General features: G+C 42.0%; 1 protein-coding gene across 1 annotated transcript in view; it reads right to left on the bottom strand.

Annotated features, from left to right (window-relative positions):
* Positions 1-1,177: 1,177 nt before the first annotated feature.
* LOC120370205 (myeloid protein 1-like) overlaps positions 1,178-24,747 on the bottom strand; it is a 36,953-nt gene continuing 13,383 nt past the window's right edge. Inside the window, exons 5-10 of the mRNA XM_039484561.1 lie at positions 24,524-24,620; positions 22,863-23,014; positions 22,055-22,218; positions 3,584-3,720; positions 2,138-2,286; positions 1,178-1,505 (exon numbers count right to left, since the gene is read on the bottom strand). Of these exons, the coding sequence (XP_039340495.1) occupies positions 1,339-1,505; positions 2,138-2,286; positions 3,584-3,720; positions 22,055-22,218; positions 22,863-23,014; positions 24,524-24,620 (866 nt within the window). The 3' untranslated portion in view covers positions 1,178-1,338. The remainder of the gene's footprint in view (positions 1,506-2,137; positions 2,287-3,583; positions 3,721-22,054; positions 22,219-22,862; positions 23,015-24,523; positions 24,621-24,747) is intronic.

Here is a 24,747-nt window from a genome sequence, read left to right as displayed (position 1 = left end):
TTAGGTTTGTTTTGATAGGATTTGTTACTTATTTGTTACTTATCACCATATTAGCTTCTAGGTGGCTACAAATGGATTGCTTAATTGTTTGCTGCATTATCTTTCTGGGTACTGAACGGAGATAGTGAAACCGAAAAGAAGGCTTGAGTGCTTTGTGATCAATGAATGACAAGTATAAAAGCAAGCATTAGGGAACTTTCTCTAACTTTCCCCTAAGCTAGTCAATGCAAGAGGTGGTTGTTGCTTCTCTGCAGCAGAACAAATGAAAGAAACGCCTGTCAGTTTCACTGAAGCAGCTTGTCATTTGAGAAGGAAATAAGATAACCCATTATTGATGTGGTATTGGTGAGGTGCCAGGAAGAAACATGCATAAATGCAGTTTTTCTGGTGGTTGTGCAGTGTGTTGGGTGGAAATCCTTGACATCATCATAGAATCATAGATTATTAGGGTTGGAAGGGACCTCAAGAGATCATGTCTCTATGTGCTACAATCACATCTCCTGATTGCAGTGTAGACACACTCTGTGAGTCAGTGGGGAGATGAAGTGGGAGGGCTGGAGCGAACAGCCACAGGGCAGAGAAAGGCAGAGAATTGCAGCAGTTTTGTCTGAAATGTCAAAGGGACCCTGCTTTAGGTGTTTTTGGTGGTAACAATTAGTTTGTGGCTGGCTGTTCTCTGCAGTTCCCCACCAAGGGCAGGTGGTTGGGGGAGGAAGGAGATGCACTGCCTGGATCCTAATGACCCCTAAGTGAGGGTTGGGGGGTGGTGGCAATCATCCCTGCACCGGCCCTGGGCTATTCTATAAACTTCAGTTACAATGAAAACATAATAGAAATATTACCCTTCTGTTCCCATTATGGATAAGCAGTTCTCTTAGACTCTCCTACTCAATCTGCCTCTCAACTGAATAAAGAGGTTGTCCTGCTACTCTTATTACTTGGACTTGTTTAGAAATGCAAGAAGAGAGAGACTTTTCTTCTTTAAGAGTTCACACCGAGAGTCCCTGCATGTAACGAAGAGATCCCAGTTGACATATTAGACAAAGATACAATATTAAAATGAACATTGATATCAAAAAAGGTTGCAGTTAGGCAGGTTGGTTTGGCATAGTTTATTGCTGAGCACGAGATTACAATGTCATTGGCAAATAAGCATCGCAAACTAAATGGATAGAGAGACACGGGGCTAGCTACTGTGGCTGACACATGCATTTTTATTTTGCTGCATGTGTCTTTCCCTTTCCCATGGACTACATGCGGTCTGTGGAGGAGGAGAAGAAATTTTGCTTTTGTTTGCTCAGATGATTTTATACATTTCCATTGAATGTACATTTCCGTTTATAAATTGCCAGTGGGATTTGAGCGGTCACAGTTCTGGACATGAACATGGGATGTTATACCAGGATATACGCGTTGCATTGGCAGCATTACTCCAATTTTTTGTCCCTTGTTGATCCGACCACTGTATCTAACTGGCTTGATGTAGAACATATGTATGCAGAAACCTTGAGGGGAGGCGAGGAAAAAGAAAAAGATTTAGGCAGGAGAAAGGAAACATCAAACTTTGATCATCATCTGATCTCTTTGGCTGGTTGTTCTATGGCAATTTTCCGATTGTCTTCCAATCTCGTACTGTCATTGGTGCTAGCAGTGCTGGCAGCACTAGTGCAGTCCAGCCAACGGTATTCATGAAATTGGGATTTGTGGGGCTTTTGTGGTGGGGGGGGGGAAATGCGTAAATAATTTTTTCTTATAGACTCAAACTACAGTATATTTCAAGCTCCCTCTTTTAATACTCCCCTGCACATCCTTTTTCCTCTTTGTTTTCCTCACGTTAGATCCTCATTTTTCTCCCATTAACTACGTGGTTGGAGAGCGAGAGTGTTTTACTGGTCCCGTCGATGGAGAATTTGGCCAGTTATCTTAAGAGTGAACGAACTGAACTTGGATTTGAATACAGGAACAGTCACTTCTTAGTGAAACGTTGGGCCTTGGCCTACTCTATACAGTTAAGTTTTGCGTATGATTAGGTTGTGCTTTTTCCATAGCTCTCCAGTTGCTTAAGAATGGAAAGTGAACTTATTTAATGACCAATATTTAAAATGTATCAAAGATTTATCTATGGTAGCTGAGTTACCTGATCCACGGAGGAGGATGCCATTATTAATGGCATTCTTTCCAGCTTTGTAGGGGTTAACTCGTCCCCCAATCACGCCACTGAAAGGAGCATACACCGTTGAGCCATCTCTGCATATAACATCGACCCCTAGGTGCAATCTATTGCCTCTGCAAATGTGTAAATGTGCAAGTAATGAGACAATGCTGACTTACATGTTCATTAGCCCTAAAGCCTCACACTAGATACACCATGTAGATTATTTAAAGCAACACGGGGGGTGGTATGGCTACCATTATTAGCTTAGTTGGCTTTCAGATTTGTATTTTTGCAATGGAAGTAGAAAGCTTTGAGGTTCCAGTCCAGTTGTAATAATTGCACATCTCTCATCTGTTAAGCAGAGCCGGTCAAAAATGGATTTTATTTTCCATGAAAATTTTTGAAAAAAATAATTTTCACTTTTAAACCTTTTAAGTGTTCTTGGAATAGCCCAGGGTTTCAAACAAACAAAAGAAAGCAATGCAGCTTTCCCCTCCACAACAACTTTAGAAGCTGAAATGTTTTCCTTTGTTGGAAATGAAACATAAAAAAAAAGTTCAAAATGTGAAGTTTTTAAATTTTTTCAGTGAAAACCTAGAAAAATGCCTTGAAGAAAAGGGAAATTTTCTTGAAGACCTGGGAGAAAAAGGCTGCCTTTTATTAAATAAATTAATTAATTAAATGAAATTGGATAGAAATGTTTTCACCAGCTCTACTCTTAATATCTCTAATTGCTTTCATGGTGCTGCAAACTGTCCACTCACTCACTAAGCTCAAAAGAACACTTGGCTTTCCCCTGGTGTAAATCAGCATAGCTCCACTGCCTACATTGGAGCTATGCTAGGGTGACCAGATAGCAAAGTGTGAAAAATAGGGACACTTTTTTTGGGGGAAGGGGAAGGTTAGTTGCATACATAAGACAAACCCCTTATATCGGGCCATCTTCTCACCCTAAATTATGCTGACTTACACCAGCTGAGCATCTGACCTAAGAGCTGGGGACCATTTCAATGTTATTTCATAACTAGTTCTGTGCCATCCATGTCTACAGTCACAAAGTAAATAGCCTCAGAGAGCTGCATGTGAAATGATCTGGTGGTCTGAGTCAACTGAAGTACTTAAGGACCCTTCTTGGCAGCCTCAACAATGAGGGCCATGGACTGAGTGGGTCATGGAGACAGCTGTCCCCATTCTCAGTGTGATTCTATCATATGATTAATTAATGCACATTGGAAGGACATTGCCACGGTTCTTGTTTAGCGAATTTCTTAGTGGTGTCCTTCTGGCACACTTCAAAAGCCTTGATAACTGTAAATGGTGGCTAAACTCAGAATTTTTTGTTCTTAGTGAACATTTCATTATTTTAGCAACAATAATGAACAAACAAAACACCTGTTCTACACACAGGAAGTGATCTCAGTATCCTACCTTCGAGCTTTATAATATCCACAGCCAAGTCTGTCACAGCCCCGTATTTTGTTCCTAGGATTCCCAGCACATATCTGTCCCCATGGTCCTGCAGCAACTTGAAAAGAAATGGAATATACAAAAGTGAAGCAAATTTTCTAGTCTTAAACAGGACAGAAATGTTATATATAAAATGTTTGCCATGCAACTAATGGAGTTTAGAGAAGGACGCTAGAATTTCATTAGTGATCTGTGTTAGAATGTGTCACTTCCCAATACATGTTGCTTGTGTGCCCTCCACAGACTAATGGCTCTGCACTTCTTTTGCTTTAATGTAACAGAATGATGGGGTTTTTTTACGCTGTTCAGTAGACAAGATTTTGATTATTTTTTGTCATAAGAGTAAATGATCCTACAAAAAAAGTTTTCCTTACAGAACTCTAAAAGGATTCCTGTGCTTCAGTGATACGAAACTGTTTGGAGCAGGGACTCTCTCTATCTTATACTTCCATGTTATTTGTACAGAATGTGTGGAGAAGGAGGTTTTATATGCTCTTATTTAGTAGATTAAACTAGTTACAGGATGAAAGGAACATAGGTCGTCTCTGTTAAGAAAGTGTCTGGGTTTTTTTGAAGGGGGAACGTGGCATGTGGGAAGACACAAAAGCAAAGTGTCAGGGACTGTCTACTCATAAAATGTAACCAGTGTAGTTAAATTGGTATCATCCCTCTAGTATGGATGTAATTCTATAGGACTCTAAAGGAGCTCATAGGCATTCCTGTAGAGGAAGGGGAATAAACTAGGCTTGTTTTGGGTACCTTTATACTGGTATAGCTGCATCCACACTAGAGGTTGTACTGGTATAACTATTTCAGTGTAAAACACTCTCTCTCCCCGCAACTGGCATAGTTATACCAGTACCAAAACTGTGTGCATACCACATGTTAGAGAGAGTCCAGTTTATTTATTGCCATGACCACAAGAACAAGGAGCTTAACTGATTCTCTTTCTTTCAAGAATATCCATAATCAATCATTATAACCTTTGTTGCTAGTAGGTTCCCTGCCATTGACTTGTAGAGGATTTCTATTGATAACCTCATCGCTCAGGCCATAGAAATGGCAATACTTAGGCTATGAGTCTTGCAAAGGCTTTTGTCAATGACCAGGGAGATGCCAACAGTCATGTATGCCAATCTAGCTGCATTGCCTTCTTATCTGCCAGTGTTTACTATTTGTGCATCATGGAAATATTGTTGTTCTGTGTGTGTGTGGACGGGGGGGGGGGGGAGGTTAATTGCAAATTCTGGTGCATATTTCAGTGTGTGAGGTTTTGATTTCTTTTTGAAATTTTTGCAGATTTTTTTGACCAAAACAATTCAGTAAATTAAACATATTATTGCAAAATATTTCAGTCAACCTAAATCTGCATTTTTCTTCCTCCCCCACCCCCCCAAAAAAAGAGAGAGAGTTGTGGCCAGAAAGTTTTTTCCACCTCCAGTGCTCATACATTGTTCAGACAAACGAACAGAATGGGTGAAATGAAGAGGTGAGTGAATGTGTAGAATAAGAAATAAATATCGTTTAGGAGTCTCTTTGCTGCATTAGGAATAAATTCTGCCTTTAGAATTCGGCACAGCTCCCACTGAAGTAACGGCTGGGCCTATCTAAGGCAGGAGTTTGGTTGCTAAGTAACTATGTGGCCACAGTCCTTGCAATATGACTTAGTCCTTGAAGATTCTTGTAAAAGGCTGTCATTGGCCTGAAACAACCCACCCTATTATCCTGCTGGGAAAGGGTTAAGTGGGTTCTGCTAACTCCCGGAGGTCAATGACTTGTTATCCCACCCAGACAGAAGTGAGGTGGGTGTAGCTCTGTGTAGGGAAAGCAGTCCTGAGGGAGGAGTCAGAGGAAGAAGGTTTGAGCTGATCCTTACTCTTTTCTTTTCTTTTCTTTCTTTCTTTTCTTTTCTTTCTTTTTTAAAGAAAGTCAGACCCCAGGAAGGAGCTCAGTTTGAATTCTATATATAGTGTTTGTGACGATTGGGAAAGGCACCTACTCACCACCCCAAAGAACATAGGCACCAACTCCATGGGTGATCCAGGGCTGGAGCACCCACAGAAAAAAAATAGCAGGTGCTTAGCACCCACCGGCAGCCAAGCAAATCAGCTGTTCCGCGACATGCAGGAGGCGCTGGAAGGGAGGGGGAGGAGTGGGGACAGGGTGCAGTTGTGGGATGGGGTGGAAAGCGATGGGGAAGAAGCAGGGCCGGGGCGGAGTGGAGGTGGGAAGAGGCAGGGTGGGGGTGGGGGCTGGAGGGAAGGGGTAGGGTGGGGGAAGGACTGGAGCTGAGCACTCCCAGGGGAAAATTAGAAGCCAGTGCCTGTGCCAAAGAAGGTCAATACAATTCTGTTGGTGCTTCCGTTATTTGTGCCATCTTGCTTCAACAAGAATACTAATTCACAATCTCTCTCCTTGGAAGATGGATCCCGCTCCTAGCATCAGTGTTACCCATTTTGACGCAAGTGGCTAGTCAATTTTGTGGCCCTTGGGATGTCCCAGGTAGAAGTAGAAATTGAAAATCTCTCTTATTTTCTCTGATGCAGTTTTATTTATTTCCAAATGTATAAAGTCCTGTATCTCTGAACACAGAACAAGTTGAATAGCAGGAAAAAGCTAGAGCAGCCTTTTCAGCTAGCTCCCCGACCCAAAACACCTTTCTCCAATTTTTTTCAGACATTATTTCTGTATGCCATGTCCAAGGTGAGTTCACCTAGTAATCATATAGCTCATGTGTGGAAAAGAATAACATGCCTTCATCTATACACAGGAGAATATAGTTCTATGGTTTCACACTTCGGTCGTATTTTAAAATCCTCCACACTTATTTGAAAATTCCAGTTGAACTCCCAAGAGCATTTTTTATTTCCTGATAGAGTGATTGTATAAAGAGATAAAGTAGATATAACTGTTGTTGGATTATATAGGTATACAAGTGATTAAATTAGCTTGGTTAAAGACTGCCTTGCAGTTAGTAGTTGAGGGAAGGCTTTAAAAAATGGTGTGCGTGATTGGAAATACTGGGCTTGGAATGTGACTTAATTGGAAAAATTGGACCTAAAAGGTAACATAGCAGGAAAAGTCCTTGGAAAAGGCCCCAATTATCTGGGATGGTTCTAACAATAAAGGAGGATTGCGCGTAATGAACCAGTAAAGAGTCCAAACAAGCCAAAACCTGGTTATTAGCTAGGATAGTGAGAGTCAATATGACATCACTTGTTTGATACACAGTATAAAAGAACCAGGCTTATTAAGAGTATTAGATCCTATCCAATCACGCTGAAGCAAGCCAGGATGCAAGGGATTATCCCAAGAAGACTGATCCTCTCATGAGTATTCTGATCAAATGTTTATGAATGTGTATTATTTAATGGATGTAACCGTGTATTGCTTAAGTTTTTAGATATATTTGGAGCAATTGCACAAAAACAATTTGGCATTTAGATTTATCAAAGGAATTTATGGTTAAATGGGAGTTATTGTGGTGTCCTGTGTAAGCAATGCTATCCAACGGCTATACAGAAGTTGATACATGCACTGAATCACTAGTGACGAAGGGATATGAGAAATATGTCTGAGCTACTAGTGGTTCCCTAAAGGTGTTTACAATGAATGTAGAGTAAATGTTGGGGTAAAAAGTGTGTATTTCACTCAAACCTGTTTCCTTCCTTAGGACTTGATCACTTGGAGGAAAGGCCCTTTATACAGTAATAACAGAAAAATGCATAAATGTAATTACATCCAACAGACTTACATTGAATGACAGCAATTCACTTACAAACCGGAACATTTCCTCTTCCATGGTTCTGGTCCTTTTATTACAGCATCGCAGACAGAGAAACAGTCTAAAATGGTCTAAACCTTTTGATCTTTGTCATTATTTAAAACCATTTAGAGGCTTTTGAGAGAAACCCCAAATTGCTGAGGGCGTTAATATACTGTTACCTGTCTATAGTCTCTCTCATGCAATAGACATAGATTTATCAGTAACTTTTATGGATTTTGCTGTTAAAGTATTTATACAAAATTTGATTTTCAAAAGCACAAGTGGCAGTTAAGCCCAGATCCGCCCCTGCTTCCTTAAGAGTGTTTTTCCAGCCAAAAATGTCAGTTTAAAATCAGCAACATTAGAAAATTATTTTGACTTACCAGATGAAATCAAGGTAGCAACAATGATTACTCTGACTGTGAGCATCTTCGCCTGCATCACCAGAGTTATGGTTTCAGGTGAAGGGTCCAAAATACTTTGCTTTCTATTTATGCATTCCAAAAGAGGTTGTGTCTAAGTTCTCAGCCAATCAGACATCATCAGAGAAATTTAAGAGTAGTCAGTTATCTTGGTTGAGAACTGAATTTTAAAGCCAAATACCAACCGGAACTGAGCCTTCTCTCAGGGATGTCCCAGCAGGGCAGATAATAAACAGTGTGGAAATGCCAAACCCTATGGCAAAACTAATCACGTGGGTTAGGAGAATGCAATGCAATTAACTGGTGCAGAATGTTTTTAACAACTGAACAAAGGGTTTAAAAATAAAAAAGGGGAGAATTCAAGGGCAAATTGCGGACATTTTTCTCTGCACTCCTCACTATCTGTAACTAAATTCCTGATTTCAGAAAGATAATTGGATGGATGGTGGGAAGAGAGTCCCAAGCTATCTGTAAAGCTGCAGATTGTGCTGGCCTGCAGAGAGAGACACACCTCATGTTTGGGAAGGAAATCAGCTAGTTGGACAATTCTGTACTTCAGAAGGTGACCACTGAGTAATCAATCTTATTTTGGAAAATTTTGGGCAAATAGAACCTTATTAAATGTTCCATGAAAGGTTCTTCCTTGTCTCACCAGAAAATGGGACACCTCCTGCTCAGTTGCGTAAGTCTCTTTTATTATGCATCCTAGGTATGATACACCTTCAAAATTAACATCTGGAAAAGCCGCAGGGTATAGTCTGGACCACGGCTGAATGTAAAAACAGGAAACTCTCTAATAATGTGATTAAACCAAATTACAGGAAATTCAAGAAATGGAGAATGCTGAAGCATGAATTAGGCAAACTTTACTTATTTGGGGGAAGAGAGGGAACATGACCTATTGTTGATAGCTAGGGACTGAGAGTTAAGTTTATATTCTTGGCTCTTTGTCTGCCAGGTATATGTTTTTAGGGGGTCATTTCCCAGGCTGCTTATTTTTAAAAAACAAAAATGAAAAAATATATTACATATAATTTTATTATGGGACTTTTAGATATGGTGGATGTGCTCTCAGCTCTCTTCTTTTCATGCCCCCTCTCCTTTTACTTTTAAGTAGAATACATACTTTTGAAGAGAAGATTTTGATATTATCTGAGATAGGAATAATTGATCCAACCAACAAGTTTGTCTTACAGAACTTTGAAAGTTCCCATGCTTGACTTAGATTGTAAAATCTTTGGAGTGGCAAATCTCTGTCTGTTGTTTGTACAGTCCACAGCACAATGGGGCCTTGGTCCATGACTGGGACTCCTAGGTGCTATTGTAATATAAATAATGAATAACTGGGGATTTGCAGTTTGCAAGTGTTCCACTATTGCTAGGAAAGAAGCGAACAGCTCCAAGCCCCTACTTATATACAGCCCCCATTTAAAGCCTCCTGAAGCCAGTTCTTGGACTTCAGTGCACTCCAGATCAGGTTACGGACCCTGGACTTCAGAAAAACAGACTTTGACTCCCTCAGGGAACTGATGGGCAGGATCCCCTGGGAGGCTAATATGAGGGGGAAAGGAGTCCAGGAGAGATGACTGTATTTTAAAGAAGCCTTGGTGAGGGCGCAGGAACAAATCATCCCCATGTGCAGAAAGAATATCAAATATGGCAGGCAACCAGCTTGGCTTAACGGTGAAATCTTCGGTGAGCTTGAACACAAAACGGAAGCTCACAAGAAGTGGAAACTTGGACAGATGGCTAGGAAGGAGTATAAAAATATTGCTTGAGCATGCAGGGGTGTAATCAGAAAGGTCAAAGCACAATTGGAGTTTCAGCTAGCTAGGGATGCAAAGGGTAACAAGAAGGGTTTCTACAGGTATGTTAGCAACAGGAAGAAGGTTAGGGAAAGTGTGGGACCCTTTTTAAATGGGGGAGGCAACCTAGTGACAGGTGATGTGGAAAGAGCTGAAGTACACATTGGTTTTTTTTGCCTTGGTCTTCGCGGACAAGGTCAGCTCCCAGACTGCTGCACTGGGCAGCACAGTATGGGGAGGAGGTGAGAAACCCTCAGTGGTGAAAGAACAGGTTAAGGTCTATTTAGAAAAGCTGGACATGCACATGTCTATGGGGCCAGATGCAATGCATCCGAGGTTGCGGGCTGGTGTGATTGCAGAGCCATTGGCCATTGTCTTTTAAATCTCGTGGCAATCGGGGGAGGTCCCAGATGATTGGGAAAAAGGTAAATATAATGCCCATCTTTAAAAAAGGGAAGAAGGCGAATTCAGGGAACTACAGAGCAGAGAGCAGTCAGCCTCACCCCAGTCCCCAGAAAAATCATGGAGCAGGTCCTCAAGGAATCCATTTTGAAGCACTTGGAGAAGAGCAAGATGATCAGGAACAGTCAACATGGATTCACCAAGGGCAAGTCATGTCTGACCAACATGATTGGCTTTGTAGATATGGGGAAAGCAGTGGACGTAATATACCTTGACTTTAGCAAAGCTTTTGATACAGTTTCCCACAGTATTCTTGCCAGCAAGTTAAAGAAGTATGGCTTGGATGAATGGACTATAAGGTGGATAGAAAGCTGGCCAGATCATTGGGCTCAACAGGTAGTGATCAATGGTTCAATGTCTAGTTGGCTACTGGTATCAAGTGGAGTGCCCCACGGGTCGGTCCTGGGGCAAGTTTTGTTCAACATCTTCATTAATGATCTGGATGATGGGAACTGGGCTTATTTAGTCTGCAGAAGAGAAAAGTGAGGGGGGATTTGATAGCAGCCTTCAACTACCTGAATGGGAGTTCCAAAGAGGGTGGAGTTTGGCTGTTTTCAGTGGTGGCAGATGACAGAACAAGGAGCAATGGTCTCAAATTGCAGTGGGGGAGGTCAAGGTTGGATATTAGGAAAAAACTATTTCACTAGGAGAGTGGTGGACTCTCCATCCTTAAAGGTTTTTAAGGTCTGGCTTGACAAAGCCCTGGCTGGAATGATTCAGTTGGTGTTGGAGGGGGTTGGACTAGATGACTTCCTGAGGTCTCTTCCAACCCTAATCTTCTATGATTTTATGATTCTTGGCCAGGCTGAAAAGAGAAGTAAATTACTTGGTTGTACTGAGTTAAAAGGAACGTATTGCCTCCTTCACTTGCTTGTGTATGTTGATAAAGGTAAATTTACCAAAGACTGGTGGGAATTTGATAGACATCTAAGAAGAAAAGATCTTTTTTTTAATCAAGAAAAGACATATATTCATAAGCAGGTATTAACATAAATAGCATCGTTTCCATCATACTGGCTGTTGTTCAGCCCTTAGTCAGTTCTCTATTTTGAGATGGGAAACCAAGAAGGCATAATTCAGAAGATGGTGGAGTGTCACTTGGAAGCAGTAATACTGTAACAGACACATTCCCCAGAGTACTGAATCTAGCATATAAATCTTCATCCAGTACAAACAGGATCTAGGATTTAGACAGCAAAGTATTGTACAGGTTGAAATATATGTTTTATCTAGTTAGAGGATGAATTTTCTTTAATTGGCAACATAATCCTTAGAAAAAGTGGTTGAGTGCTACAAAAAAACCTTCTATGGCTCTGGATTCTCCCGGATTAGTTTTTCAACATTGTGTTACAAAGACAGATTAAAAGGTAAATTCCTCTAGAAATCATATAAAGCTAATAACGTGAGTGGCTGTATGTACTCTAGTTTTCAGATCTGTTAAAACTAATTTAAAACCACCTTAACTTTAAAATTCTCATGGCATTACTTTAAACCAAGTATCTTCATTTATTTTTTGTCAAGGACCAAATTTCTTGGGCAAGTAAAAAACCACCACTCTGATGTAAATCAGCACAGCTGCAATGAAGTGAACTGGAGTTACACTGATTTACACCAGTGGAAGGTCAAGTGTACTTTTTAGCCTCATAAGTGATCAGTCTGCTAGCAACATGAGGCTATCTAAGGATATTAACAATAGAGCTGGTCAAACTATTTCCAGCAAAAAAAAAAAAATGTTCTTTAATGACAAATGATTTTTCCTGCTATGTCCCTGTGAAAAAAATTGCATATTGTTTATAATTTTTTTCTGGGTTTCCATTTAAAATCAAAATCCCTTAGGCATGGGTTATATTCCACTTTTAAAAAAAAATTAAAAAGCGAACATTTTGATTTCTAAAATATTTTTCATGGAAATTATCAGCGGGGTAGCTGTGTTAGTCTGGACGACTGCATCTGATGAAGTGGGTATTCACCCACGAAAGCCCATGCTCCAATACATCTATTAGTGTATAAGGTGCCACAGGACTCTGCTGCTTTCATGGAAATTGAAACCTATTTTTTTTTTAATTGGATCTGATTAACTTAGAGTTTTTCAATTATTGAAGCTGGATGGAAGTCTCAAATATTGGGAGGTGTGCATGCTTCCAGGTGGAGCTCTTAATTACAGGATAGCATTATTGTGAAATGTAAATTCTGCAGAGGAGAGGCCTGTGGCAGAGAGCCAATATTTTGTTTACAGATGGAGGCAGGGTAATTAAGATAAGAAAGGGCTGGTGATTAAATTAAGGATCTGGAAGTTTAGCCAGTAAAAGAGGAACCCCCCTGTGGAGCGGGGAGAGAGGGAGGAGGGGTTGTTTTAGAGAGAACAGAGGGGATTGACAAAAATACAGCAAAGCACTGAGCCTCGGTTACATTCAGAAAAGGGGGAGGTTTGGGGGTGTAGGTGAAAAGAGAGGGTCAATCCCAGGGAAGGGCTAGCAGTGTGTAGAGAAGTTTCCATTCCACCTGTGGTACTTATGTGGCCTCATCACCATAGTGTCTGAAACCGCGCCTCATAATGTCTAACCTATTTCTTCTCCCAGCCCCTTAGGGAGGTAGAGCAATGCTGTTCTCCCTATTGTACAGATGGGGCACGGAGGCACACACAGCTAAAGGCCAGATTTTCAAAGATATTTAGACACCTAGTGAGATTTTCAAATGCACTTAGAGGGTTTGGTGCTTTGTAAACCCCATTAGATATCTAGCTGCATCTTTGGGTGCCTAAAAACCCTTGGAATTCTGTCCTTAAAGCACTGGCCTGGAGTCAGACAGGAAGTCCATGGAGGGAGTAGAACCCAGGTCTCTCAGGGCTAGCTCCCTATCCAGCAGACCGGCCTCTCTCTCTGCTGCATACTTCAAAAAAAGAGAACTCTGATAGATGGGAGCAAACCCAAGGCAGCCAGTTCTCTGAGACTCCAGCAAAGGGTTCCAGGATGGATGTCATGGTTGACAATATGAAAAGCAGCGCAGAGGTTAGGAAGGACGGAGAATGAAAGTCAGATGAGAGGAGATCACTTAACTCCTGAGGGGTGGCAAGTTCTGCCCCATGCTGGGTTGTAGAGCAATGGCTGCTGTGCAGTTTTACATTTTAACTGAAAACCATTTTGTTCAGTCATTTTTTGTTCTGAGTTTGAGAAAAGAAAGGAATGAGAGAGTGTCGTAAGTGTCAGATGTGTTTATGCCTCTAATTCTTAGGGTTTCAGCTGTATTCAGGCCAATTCCAGAACAAAGAACAGAAACTGCATCCCCAGAGTCCATAAAGTCAATGATTATTGTCATGATTTGCATTATTCAGTGGGCACCAGCTGTGTGCTCAGCACTGTTCATAATATGCCAGATTATCCAGTCTCTGAGCCAGTGCGTATAAGATGTCGAGGAGTTGGTGGCACCTTAAAGACTAACAGATTTATTTGGGCATAAGCTTTCGTGGGTAAAAAAAAACCCTTCTTCAGATGCATGGAGTGAAAATTACAGATACAGGCATAAATATTTATTGGCACATGACGAGAAGGGAATTACCCAACAAGGTGAGATCCAATGTTGAAGGCTAATTTAGTTAGGGTGGATGCGGTCCACTCCCAACAATTGATGAGGGGGTGTCAATGCAAAGAGGGAAAATTGCTTTTGTAGTGAGCCAGCCACTCCCAGTCCCTATTCAAGCCCTAACTGGTGGTGTTAAGTTTGCAAATGAATTATAGCTCAGCAGTTTCTCTTTGAAGTCTGCTTTTGAAGTTTTTTGTTGTTGAAGGATGGCTACTTTTAAATTTGTTATTGAATGTCCAGAGAGATGGAAGTGTTCTCCTACTGGCTTTTGTATGTTACCATTCTTGATGTCTGATTTGTGTCGATTTATCCTTTTACGTAGAGACTGTCCGATTTGGCCAACATACATGGCAGAGGGGCATTGCTGGCACATGATGGCATATATCACATTAGTAGATATGCAATGATGATGCCTGATAGTGTGTGTGGGTGGGTCTGATGATGATGAGAGTAGATATAGGGGGGGGAGAGAGAGGGGAGGGTTTTTTTAGGATTAGGATGGGTTTTGTTTGTGTTTTGTTGTGGTGGTGTGTGTTTGGAGTATGGTATTGCTGGGGGGGGGGGGGGGTGTGTAAGTGGATTGGCCTGCCTCCTGCTTGTGAGAGTGGGAGGGATTGTTTTTTTCCAGGATTGTTTTTGAGATGATGGATGATGGAGAGGTTTTAGCCGGGGGCTGTATGTAATGGCCAGTGGTGTTCTGTTATTTTCCTTGTTGGGCCTGTCCTGTAATAGGTGATTTCTGGGTACCCATCTCACTCTGTCATTCTGTTTACTCACTTCCCAAGGTGGGTATTGTAATTTTAAGAATGCTTGATAGAGATCGTATGGGTGTTTGTTTCTGCCTGAGGGATTGGAGCAAATGTGGTTGAAAGATGGGGCCCTCCAATTATGGGCCAAGGTCTTACAGGTTATGAGGGCCCAAGAACTACCCTTTATGGCTTGGGGAAATAGAACCAGAGTGCATAGAGGAAAGTGTGGAGTTAACAATACAAGCAAATGTAACTAACAATACAAATGTATTAATAACAAAAATTAACAACAAAATGACTATTAGAGAACCTAACAAAAATAAACCTGATGCACTGGAGACCAAAGTCTTTTGGACACAAGTGGTGATTGACAAGTTGGATGGACATGAGGGAAGTAGAGAGAGGAAAAGACATTTGCCCTGTCTAGTGTAGTATTTCTCTTTTTCTGGACCCAATGCTAGCACAGGACACCACTAGAGACAGACACAGAACATGCAACATAGACTTTTTTGCGACACTATAACCATGGTATTTTATAACTCTTCAGCTGGTACCAGCACTTCTGATGTTCTGGTTCAGAGCCTGAAAGATAGAAGCTTAGAAACAAATTAGCACGGTGTTCCCACATGGCAGACCCTGCTTAGTCTCTGCCACAGTGTGTTAGGTACTTGGGGCTGCACAAATGCTAATTAAGTGGTGCATTTCTTTGTGAGTTTAATTTTTTTTTCCATTTTAAAATCCCCAGCCACTTTGCCATGTCCTGGAGGTCCGAGGCAGAAGCAGGCACTGTTGTTACTGTTGCAATGGCATTCTGGCCCTGGGAGGAGGAATCTACCTAAATATCCCCCTTCCCAGTCTCCAGAGGGGTCCCAAAAGTCTGCCCCTTCTGGGGTCTCAAATGTTTCTTCTTCTGATGTTACTGCTGCTGTAAGATTTGAGAGTGCTGTTTTAACTCTCTGTACCCAGCCTTAAGGACACTTAACTGGGTTTGGGTACTACATAGATTTTTATTTCTCTGCTTTTGCAGCAGAGGCTTATACATTTTGGTGCAGTTTTTCATTTTTACATTTAGCCAATTGAAGGAATATCTCATTACAGGTTTTCCATAGAAGCCAAACTGCAGCTGCCACTACCCTTATTAAAAACTGAAGCAAAGTATTCTTGTAAGTGTTGGGACATGCCTTGATTATCTTTGTCTCCACCCCATCCTCAGTACTCAGCAGTCTCACTTCTTTTTTCCTTGATTTCTTTTTATTTATATAGCTATAGAACCTTTTGCTGTTGATTTCAGTTTCCTTTGTAAGGTGCACCTCTGCCTGGCCTTTGACAGTTCTCACTTTTCCCCCTACATTTGCTGACCTCCAAGAAGTAGTTTTCTTTGTTGATCCTTCCCATTTTCCATTCTTTGTAGTCTTTCTGTTTTAACCTGTTTGAGATGCTTGCTCATCCAGTTTGGGCAGCAACCCTTCCCTATGAATTTTTCCCCTTGCTTGGAATGCAGGCTTCAGATCATTTCTGCAACTTTGACAGTAATTCCAAGCCTCCTCCACATTCAGATCCTTGAGTTCTTCAGTCCAGTCCACTTCCCTAACTAATTCTCTTAATTTTTTAAAGTTTGCCTTTTTAAATAAAGGACCCTAGATGCAGACTTATTTAGTTTAAAATGGATTAGCTCATGATCACTTGAATCAAAGCTTTCCTTTACAACCAGTTTTCTAGGAGGTCCTTGCTACTTACCGATACTAAATTTAAAAGACCATCACCTCTTGTTGGTTTGGTAACTATTTGGTGAAGAAAACTGTCAGCTATCAAATCCAGGAGAGCTGGGCCCCTACCATTATTAGTAGCACTAGTCCTCCAACCTATATCTGGGAAATTAAAGTCTCCCATACTCACACAATTTCCAGTAGTATTTATTTAATTACAAATGTTAAAGCAGTCTCTTTCCATATTCAAATCAAATCATGGGAGTCTGCGGCAAACCTAAGCACTATCCTAGTGGAGCCTCTGTTAGTTTTCTTCCCCAAAGTGATTTTGACCCAAACAGATTCTGTTTTATCCATTCCATCATTTCTAATTTCTTTACAGTCTACCTCATCTTTAATATACAATGCTACTCTATCATCTTTAACCTTTATTTCTGTCTCTCCTGAACAGCTAGTAGTAGTCTTTTCTGAACAGCACATACCATTCAATACCTGTACTCCACTCATGACTACTATTCCACCATGTTGCTGTAATCTCTATAATATCTGGTTTCACATCCTGCACCAGTAGTTTTAGTTCCTCCATGTTGTTACCCAGATTCCTTGCATTGGTATACAGACAACATCTTAGTTGTTTCTGCGTGGCTTCACCCAGATTCCTCACCCGAATAGGTACAGTCATTCTACTGCCAGTATCGCCTACCTGACTATCACTGGCATTAGCATTATCTTTCCTTTGGACATCCATTCTCCTCCTCTCTGTTGTTCCTTTCTCCATTGCTGAATCCTCTCTTACTTGATTCTCCCCTCCCCTACTCAATGTTAGAATCAGGCGTGGGGATTACATGAGCATCTCCTAACCATCTCTCCTTTTTTAATTAGTTGTGCTGACCTCCATCCCAGACGTCTGTTTCCCTCCCTACTCAGGTGGAGTCCATCTCAAGCTAGTTCTGTCACCACAGGAGTATGCTGCTTCCTGTTGGAATAAAGCATGGACTGTAGGTAAATAAAATAGCTTCTCTGAGAGTTAACAATGTGGTATAAGCTGACCAGTTCTGACAGGTTGAAGCCAGAGTAATTTACAAGTGTTGCCTTGTCACAATCCCTTGAAATCAGAATTTATAAAAGCAATAATTCCAAACCCTTTTTAGAACCGCCTAGAGCTGAAACAGGGTCTCCTGTTGAGTTTTAGGGAACAGCAAAGTCTTGAGATAATTTGTCCCTTTTTTTGGGTTGTTTACGAATTGTTCAAAATATTCAAAAAGTCTAAATCAGAAATAAAAATGAATGCCGGTAGCTAACGTGAGTTACCACAGGCAGCATGAAATACAACATGTTGCTAACAACAGAGTAAGTAGGAGGAATTTGCAAGGTAAAAGTCTGAGCAAGTTCCATTTTAACACTCCCAGCTGCTGCATTGTTGGCAAAGAAGGGTGGAAGCAGAGTGTGACTAAAATCCTACAGTATGAGAGTCAGCTCTTTCCAGTCCCCCCCCCCCGACCCCCAACAACTTGGACATTTTGAGATAAAATAGCAAGTGTGGAGTTTAAGGATGGGATTTTGTCCAGGTTAATTTTCCAACCATCTATCCAGTTGCCATTACCTCAGAAATCTAAGGAACTCAGCCTTCCCCAACAATCTCACTGCAGCCCCAATAACAAACCAAATTCCTTCCCTTTGGTTTGTGCATATATGTACTGGGGTTGGGGAGGAAAGGAAGGAAGATTGACAATAAACATGGGAAATTCAGCAAATTAATTAAGCAAGAATATCAATTACGTAAGACCGCCACCACTCCAGGTGTCTTGGCAACAATCTTTACCTCAGTCCTCTCCTGGCTGTGCATGGCTAATGGGCCAATGCACGTAACCATCATCAACTGCCCTGCTCCCTACTCACAGTTTGTTGTCCAGGGTTGGTGGAGACCAAGAAAGTTAGGCAGGTCCATGTCCAGCCTCTAAGGGAAGAGCTGCCTGAGCAGCACCAGGGGCTCTACCACCTCCCTGAGGTGAAGCCATTGCAGTGTTGATTGCTGGGGAAGGAGCCTGCAATAAGACCCTCAGCTAGCCTGTGGCTACTGTCCAAGCCACCTCATTGACACCTCTGTCTACATCAAAACCACTGCAGCCCACCTCCATACACCCTCTCAAAGCTGCCTCAGTCAGCCCAGCCCCGTCCACTGCCTTGGTTCAGCATGACCCACCGCCTCAAAGCCACCTCAGCTCACTCCACAGCCTTAGCTCTGTGCTGTTTCTTCAGAGTTTGATCAACCCTTTCCCCTTGCTCACCCACAGATGGCAGCAGAGAACTCCCACCCCTCTGGAGCCTCTGTCTAGCTCAGGGGTTCTCAAACTGGGGGTTGGGACCCCTCAGGGGTCATGACATTATTATATGGGGGGTCACGAGCTGTCAACCTCCACCCTAAGCCCTGCTTTGCATCCAGCCTTTATATAATGGTGTTAAATATATAAAAAAGTGTTTTTAATTTATAAGGAGGGGTCGCGCTCAGAGGCTTGCTGTGTGAAAGGGGTCACCAGTACAAAAGGTTGAGAACCACTGACTCTAGCTGGAGTTCTAAAGCAACTTTGGGCTGTTCATCCTGTTCACACACCGATGTCAACAGCCAGCTCCCTCCCTCTAGGGCTTCAGGCCTCAGAGTATAAATAGGGCTTCTGATTTTCGGTTTTAATCAACACACACAGATTTAAAAGGGAAATTTTAATTTATAGAATCATAGCAATATCAGGCTGGGAAGGACCTCAAGAGATCTTTAAGTTCATCCCCCAGCTCTGACGCAGGGATAAGCAAACCTCAACCATCATTGACAGGTGTTTGTCCAACCTGTTCTTAAAAACCTCCAATGGTGGGAGTTCAATCTGTGATTCACTATAATCCCCAGATCCTTTTTGGCAGTACGACAGGCTAGTCACTTATTCCCCATTTTGTAGATGGGCATTTGATGTTTCCTTTGTAAGTGTAGCACTTCCTTTGTCTTGATTGCACTTCATCTTGTTGATTTGAGACCTATTCTCTAATTTGTCAAGGTTGTTTTGAATGCTAAATCCTGCCCTCCAAAATGCTTGCTACCCCTCCCAGCCTGATGTCATCCACACATTTTATAAGCACGCTCCATTATCCAAGTCATTAATGAAATATTGAATTGTACCGGATCCAGGACTGACTCTTGCAAGTCTCAGTTTGACAGTGAGCCTCTAACTACTCTTTGAGTACAGCCTTTCAACCAGTTGATCCTTACGGTAATTTAATCTAGACCACATTTCCCTAGTTTGAGTATAAGAATGTCCTATAGGACTGTGTCTAAAGCCTCACTAAAGCGAGACATATCACATCTACGGCTTCCCTCCTATCCACTAGGCCAATAACCCATCAAAGAAGGACATTACATTGGTTAGGCACAGTCGTGAGGTGGAGTGGTCTCCCTCCGAACTGGAATGTGAGGGACCACTACACTCCCCCGAGTAAGTGAACCCAAACCTGTCCCGCCCCCCTCACCAGAAGTACCAGGGTGGTACAGGAGTAGAAAAGGGGAACCCTGGAGCTCAGTGGCTGCTGAGCCACGGAAGAGAGCAGATGCCTCTGCAAGACCCCATCTCAGCCCCGGAGTGGACCAACACCTTGCTATCAGGGGAGGCAAATGAGGACCCTGAGGAGCCGCCGGAGCTACCAGCAGCTGAATACTCGGAGAAGATGGGATCTTTGGACCATGGGACCCAGACTGGCAGGTTAAGTAGCCCAGGGGGACCAGACTCTTGTCTGGCTCTGCTGCCGGAGTGTGACTCAGCATGTTGCGCTGGATTCCCCACTGACCCAATGGCAGAACACTCTGGCACTGTTAGGGCCCTGGGCTGGGATGTGGTGGAATCAGGTGGGCCTGCATCCCTCTGCCACCAGCCCTCACCCTGGGGAGGTGGCCTATTTATCCCTAGGCTAGAAGTCCCCGTGTGGTGTTTGTAGCTGTCTGCCCCAGCCACGTGGCTGTGGGCTAAGGATTGTGGTGCTTTGCCTGGCCCAGGGGGCTGGAGCTCTCCCCTATAAGACTGTTACTTATGGTCTGCCAGTAGTAGGCAGAGTGGTTTCCTTCCCTACTCGAGTGTGAGGGACCACTGCGGGCACAATTTGCTCTTGGTGAATCTATGCTGGCTATTCCTTATAACCCTGTTCTCCTGTAGGTGCTTACAAATAGATTATTTAATAATTTGTTCCAGTATCATTTCTGTTATCAAAGTTACACTGTCTACTCTATTGTTCCTTGGATCCTTTCTTTTTAAAGAGAGTTACCCTTCCCCAGTCCTCTGGGACCTCACCTTGGAGTTCTCAAAGATAATTGCTAGCAGTTCCAAGATTGCTTCAGATAGTTCGTTAAGTACCCTCAGATGGATTTCATCAGGCCCTGCTAACTTGAATACATCTAACTTATCAAACTATTCTGTAACCTGTTCTTTCCCTAGTTTGGCTTGTGTTCCTTCCCCTTGCTATTAATGTTACTTCTGTTGAGTATCTGATCACCATTAACTTTTTTAGTGAAGACGGAAGCACAATAGATATTAAACCCCTCAGTCTTCTTGATATCAGTTATTAGTTCTCATTCCTCACTAAGTAGAGGCCTACACTTTCCTTCATTTTTCTCTTGCTCCTAATGTATTTAAAGAACCTTTTCTTATAGCCTTTTACATCCCTTGCTAGGTGTAACTTATTTTGTGCCTTGACTTTTTGGATTTTGTTCCTATATGCATGTGTTATTCTTTTGTACTCCTCCTTAGCATTGTTTCCACTTTCTGTAGGATTCCATTTTGATTTTCAGTTCATTAATGAACTCCTGATATGGGCCTCTTTCTATTCCTCCTATCTTAGATTGTCTTCCTGTGGGACCTTACATTCTAGTTTTCTAACATCTGCTTTTTTTTTTTTTTATGACATCCATCATTTCATGATCACTTTCACCCAAGTTGCCTTCCACCTTCAGATTCACAACCAATTCCTCCCTGTTGGTCAGTCTCAAGTCTAAAATGGCTGTCTCCCTGGTTACTTCCTCCACTTTCTGAAATGGAAAGTGTGCCCCAATGTATTCAAAGAAATTATTGGAAATTTTGTGTTTTGCCATATTACTTTTCCAAAAGATGCCTCAGTAATTAAAGTTCCCTCTTACTACCAGGTCATTTGTTTTTGATATTTCTGTTATTTGTTTTAGAAATGCCTCATTCACCTCCTCTTCCTGATTTGGTGTAGACCCCTACCATAACATCACCCCTAACATCCCCCTTTTATCTTTACCCAGAGACTTTCAACCTCCTTCTGGACCTCAAAACAAGTGATGTATAATACAACACCTCTTCCCGTTATTCCCTGACTGTCTTTTTAAAAAAACTATCCTACTCTATTCCAATATTTGAGTCACAAAATGTATCCCTCTAAGTCTCTGTGAAGCAAATTAAGTCATATTTTAGCTTAGGCCTGGCCCCCAGCCCCAGCTGTTTCATGCAGGGAAAGAGGAAATCCCATCATCCTTCCTCCCCCTGCATCCCGGCCAAATCCAGCAGCTGAGCCCAGTGCAGGGTAGGAGCCACTGGCCCCAGGGCATCCCCACCCCCACAGTGATTTACCTCTCCACCAGGTTCCCTGAGGAGAGGCATGTGACTGCTCTTGTTGCTTCCCTTTGCTTTCCTGTCAGAAAGTCATTTTTCTATGGGGAAGCAAAGAAATCTATGGGGGACATGAATTCTGTGGGCGTGCAGTGGGGCAGAATTTCCCTAGGAGTAATATACTTTTTTGTTTTGCTGTATGTGTAAAATGTCTTTTTCTTTCCCATGGACTACCTTTTTAATTTACCCTGTCTGAGTAGGAAGGAAAGAAACTTGCTTTTGTTTGCTCAGATGATTTTATTTGGGATTTTGTACATTTCCATTTAATATACATTTCTGTTTATAAGTAGCGAGTGACATTAAAGTGGTTACAGTTCTGGACATGAACATGAGATGTTATACCGGGATATACTCTTTGCATTGGCAGCATTTCTCCAATTTTTTGTCCCTTTTTGATCCGACCTCTGTAAGTAACAGGCCTGATATAGAACATATGGACGCAGAAACCTTGAGACAAGAAAGGGGGGAAAAAAGATTTAGGGAGGATAAAGGAAACATCAAACTTTGATCATCATCTGATCTTCTTGGCTGATTTTACTCTAACAATTTTCTGATTATCTTCCAATCTTGTACTGCCATTGGTGTTAGCACTGCTGGGAGTGCTAGTGCAATCCAGCTAACAGTATTCATGAAGTTGGGGTTATTAGGCTGGTGTCTTTGGGAGGTCGGGGGAGAGATTTTTTTTCTTATGGAACCAAACTCCTGCATATTTCAAGCTCCCTCTTTTTATTTTCCTTCCCTCATTTCCGTCTTTGTTTTCTTCACTTTAGGTCCTCATTTTTGTTCCTTTGTCTAAGGTGGGTGGAGAGCTAGAGGGGAAAAGGAGTGTGTTGCTGTTCCTTTGGATGGAGAATTTGGCCTGCTTTGTGTTTGAGTGAATGAGTTGTACTTGTATTCAAATATAGGACCAGATCGTTTTGAGTGAAACACCGGCATTGGCCTACTTTACAGTTATGATTTGCTTATCTTCTAAGTTTGTTTAGATCGTGCTTCTACCATAGCTCTCCAATTGGTTAAGAATAGAAGGTCAATTTGTTTAATGACCAATCTTTAATAAATATTTAAATATTAGAATATGGTAGCTCAGTTACCTGATCCACGAAGTTTTACACCTTTATTAATGAAATTTCTCCCTCCATGGGGGTTAATTCGTCTCTCAATCATGCCACTGAAAGGAGCATACACTGTTGAGCCATCTCTGCATATAACATCCACCCCTAGGTGCTTTCTTCTACCGTCTTTTCTGCAAGTGTGTAAATGTGCAAGTAATGAGACAATGCTCACTTACATGTTCATTAGCCCTAATGCCTCACACTAGATATGCCATGTAGATTATTTAAAGCAACACTGGGGGGTATGGCTACCATTGCTAGCTTAGTTATGTTTCAATTTTTATATTTCTGCAGTGGAGGTAGAAGGATTTGAAAGTTCAGTCCAGTTATAATAATTGCAAATCTCTCTTCGCTGTTAATCAGAGCGAGTCAAAAATATATTTTATTTTCCATAAAAATTATTGAAAAAAATAAAATCTTCATTTTTACACTTTTGGGGATATACCAGGGTTTCAAAAAAACAAAACAAAGTAACACAACCCCCCCCCCAACAAACAACATATACATATTTCCTTTGTTAAAAATGAAAAACAAAAAGACTTTACATTTTGAGGTTTTTGATATTTGTGAAAACACATAAAAACTCTTTGAACAAAAGGAAAATTTCTCAAGAAGGCCTGGGAGGAAAATAAGCCTTTAATCATTGAGATTAAAAAAAAAAAGTAAATTAGCAAGTTTGATAGAACTGGTCAAAACATTTCCATCTACTCTTAATATCTCTAATTAGTTTGATGGTGCTGCAGACTGTTCACTCATTTACAAGGCTCAAAAGAACACTAGTGTAAATCAGCAGAACTCCAGTGACTTCATTGCTGCTACGCTCAGGGGCAGCTCCAGGCACCAGCATGCCAAGCGCGTGCCTGGGGCAGCAAGCCACGGGGGGGTGCTCTGCTGGTTGCCACGAGGGCGGCAGGCAGGTTGCCTTTGGCGGCATGCCTGCGGAGGGTCTGCTGGTCCTGCAGCTTCGGTGGACCTCCCGCAGGTGTGCCGCCGAATCCGCGGGACCAGGGACCTCCCACAGGCAAGCCGCCGAAGGCAACCTGCCTGCCGTGCTTGGGGTGGCAAAATACCTAGAGCCGCCCCTGGCTACGCTGATTTACACAGGCTGAGCACCTGACCTATGAGCTGGGAATTGGGGTCACTCAAGTGTGTGGAAGTGAGACCATTTCATTGTTATTTCTTAACTAGTTCTGTCCTACCCGTGTCTAGAACAACAAACTGAACAGACTCTAGGGAGCTGCATGTGAAATCATCTGGTGGTCTGAGTCCAGTTCCTAGAGGGCAAATGTCCTGTCCCCATCACAAAAATCCTTAGTGCTATTTCTAACGTAACTAAGGACCCAGCAAGGAGGGCCAAGGACTGAATGGGTCCTGATGACGAGACTCTCCTTATTCTCAGTGTGATTCTGTCACATGAGGGATTAATGCACGCTGGAAGGATTGTTGTCCTGGGTCTTGTTTCACCAACTGCTCTTCAGTGGTGTCATTCTGACAGACTTCAGAAGCCCTGAGAGCTTTAAATGACGGTTGAACTCAGAAGTTTTGGTTCTTAGTGAACAGTTCATTATTTTAGCAACAACAATGAACAAACAAACAAGCCACCTGTTCCACACACAGAAAAAGTGCTGTCAGTATCCTACCTTGGAGCTGTATAATATCCACAGCCATATCCATCACAGCCCCTTGCTTTGTTCCTAGGATTCCCAGCACATATCTGTCCCCATGGTCCTGCAGCAACTTAAGAAGAAATGGAATATACAAAATTGAATCTTTTTTTGCCTTGTACAAGATATAATGTTACATATTAAATGTTTGGTATGCAACTAATAGATTTAAAATAGGAGGACAATGAACTTTCTTTAAT

Source organism: Mauremys reevesii, linkage group 8 (assembly GCF_016161935.1).
Source record: "Mauremys reevesii isolate NIE-2019 linkage group 8, ASM1616193v1, whole genome shotgun sequence".
NCBI classification, from domain to species: Eukaryota; Metazoa; Chordata; order Testudines; family Geoemydidae; genus Mauremys; species Mauremys reevesii.
Note: the sequence above shows the minus strand (reverse complement) of the source record. Positions and strands in the feature narration are given on the sequence as shown.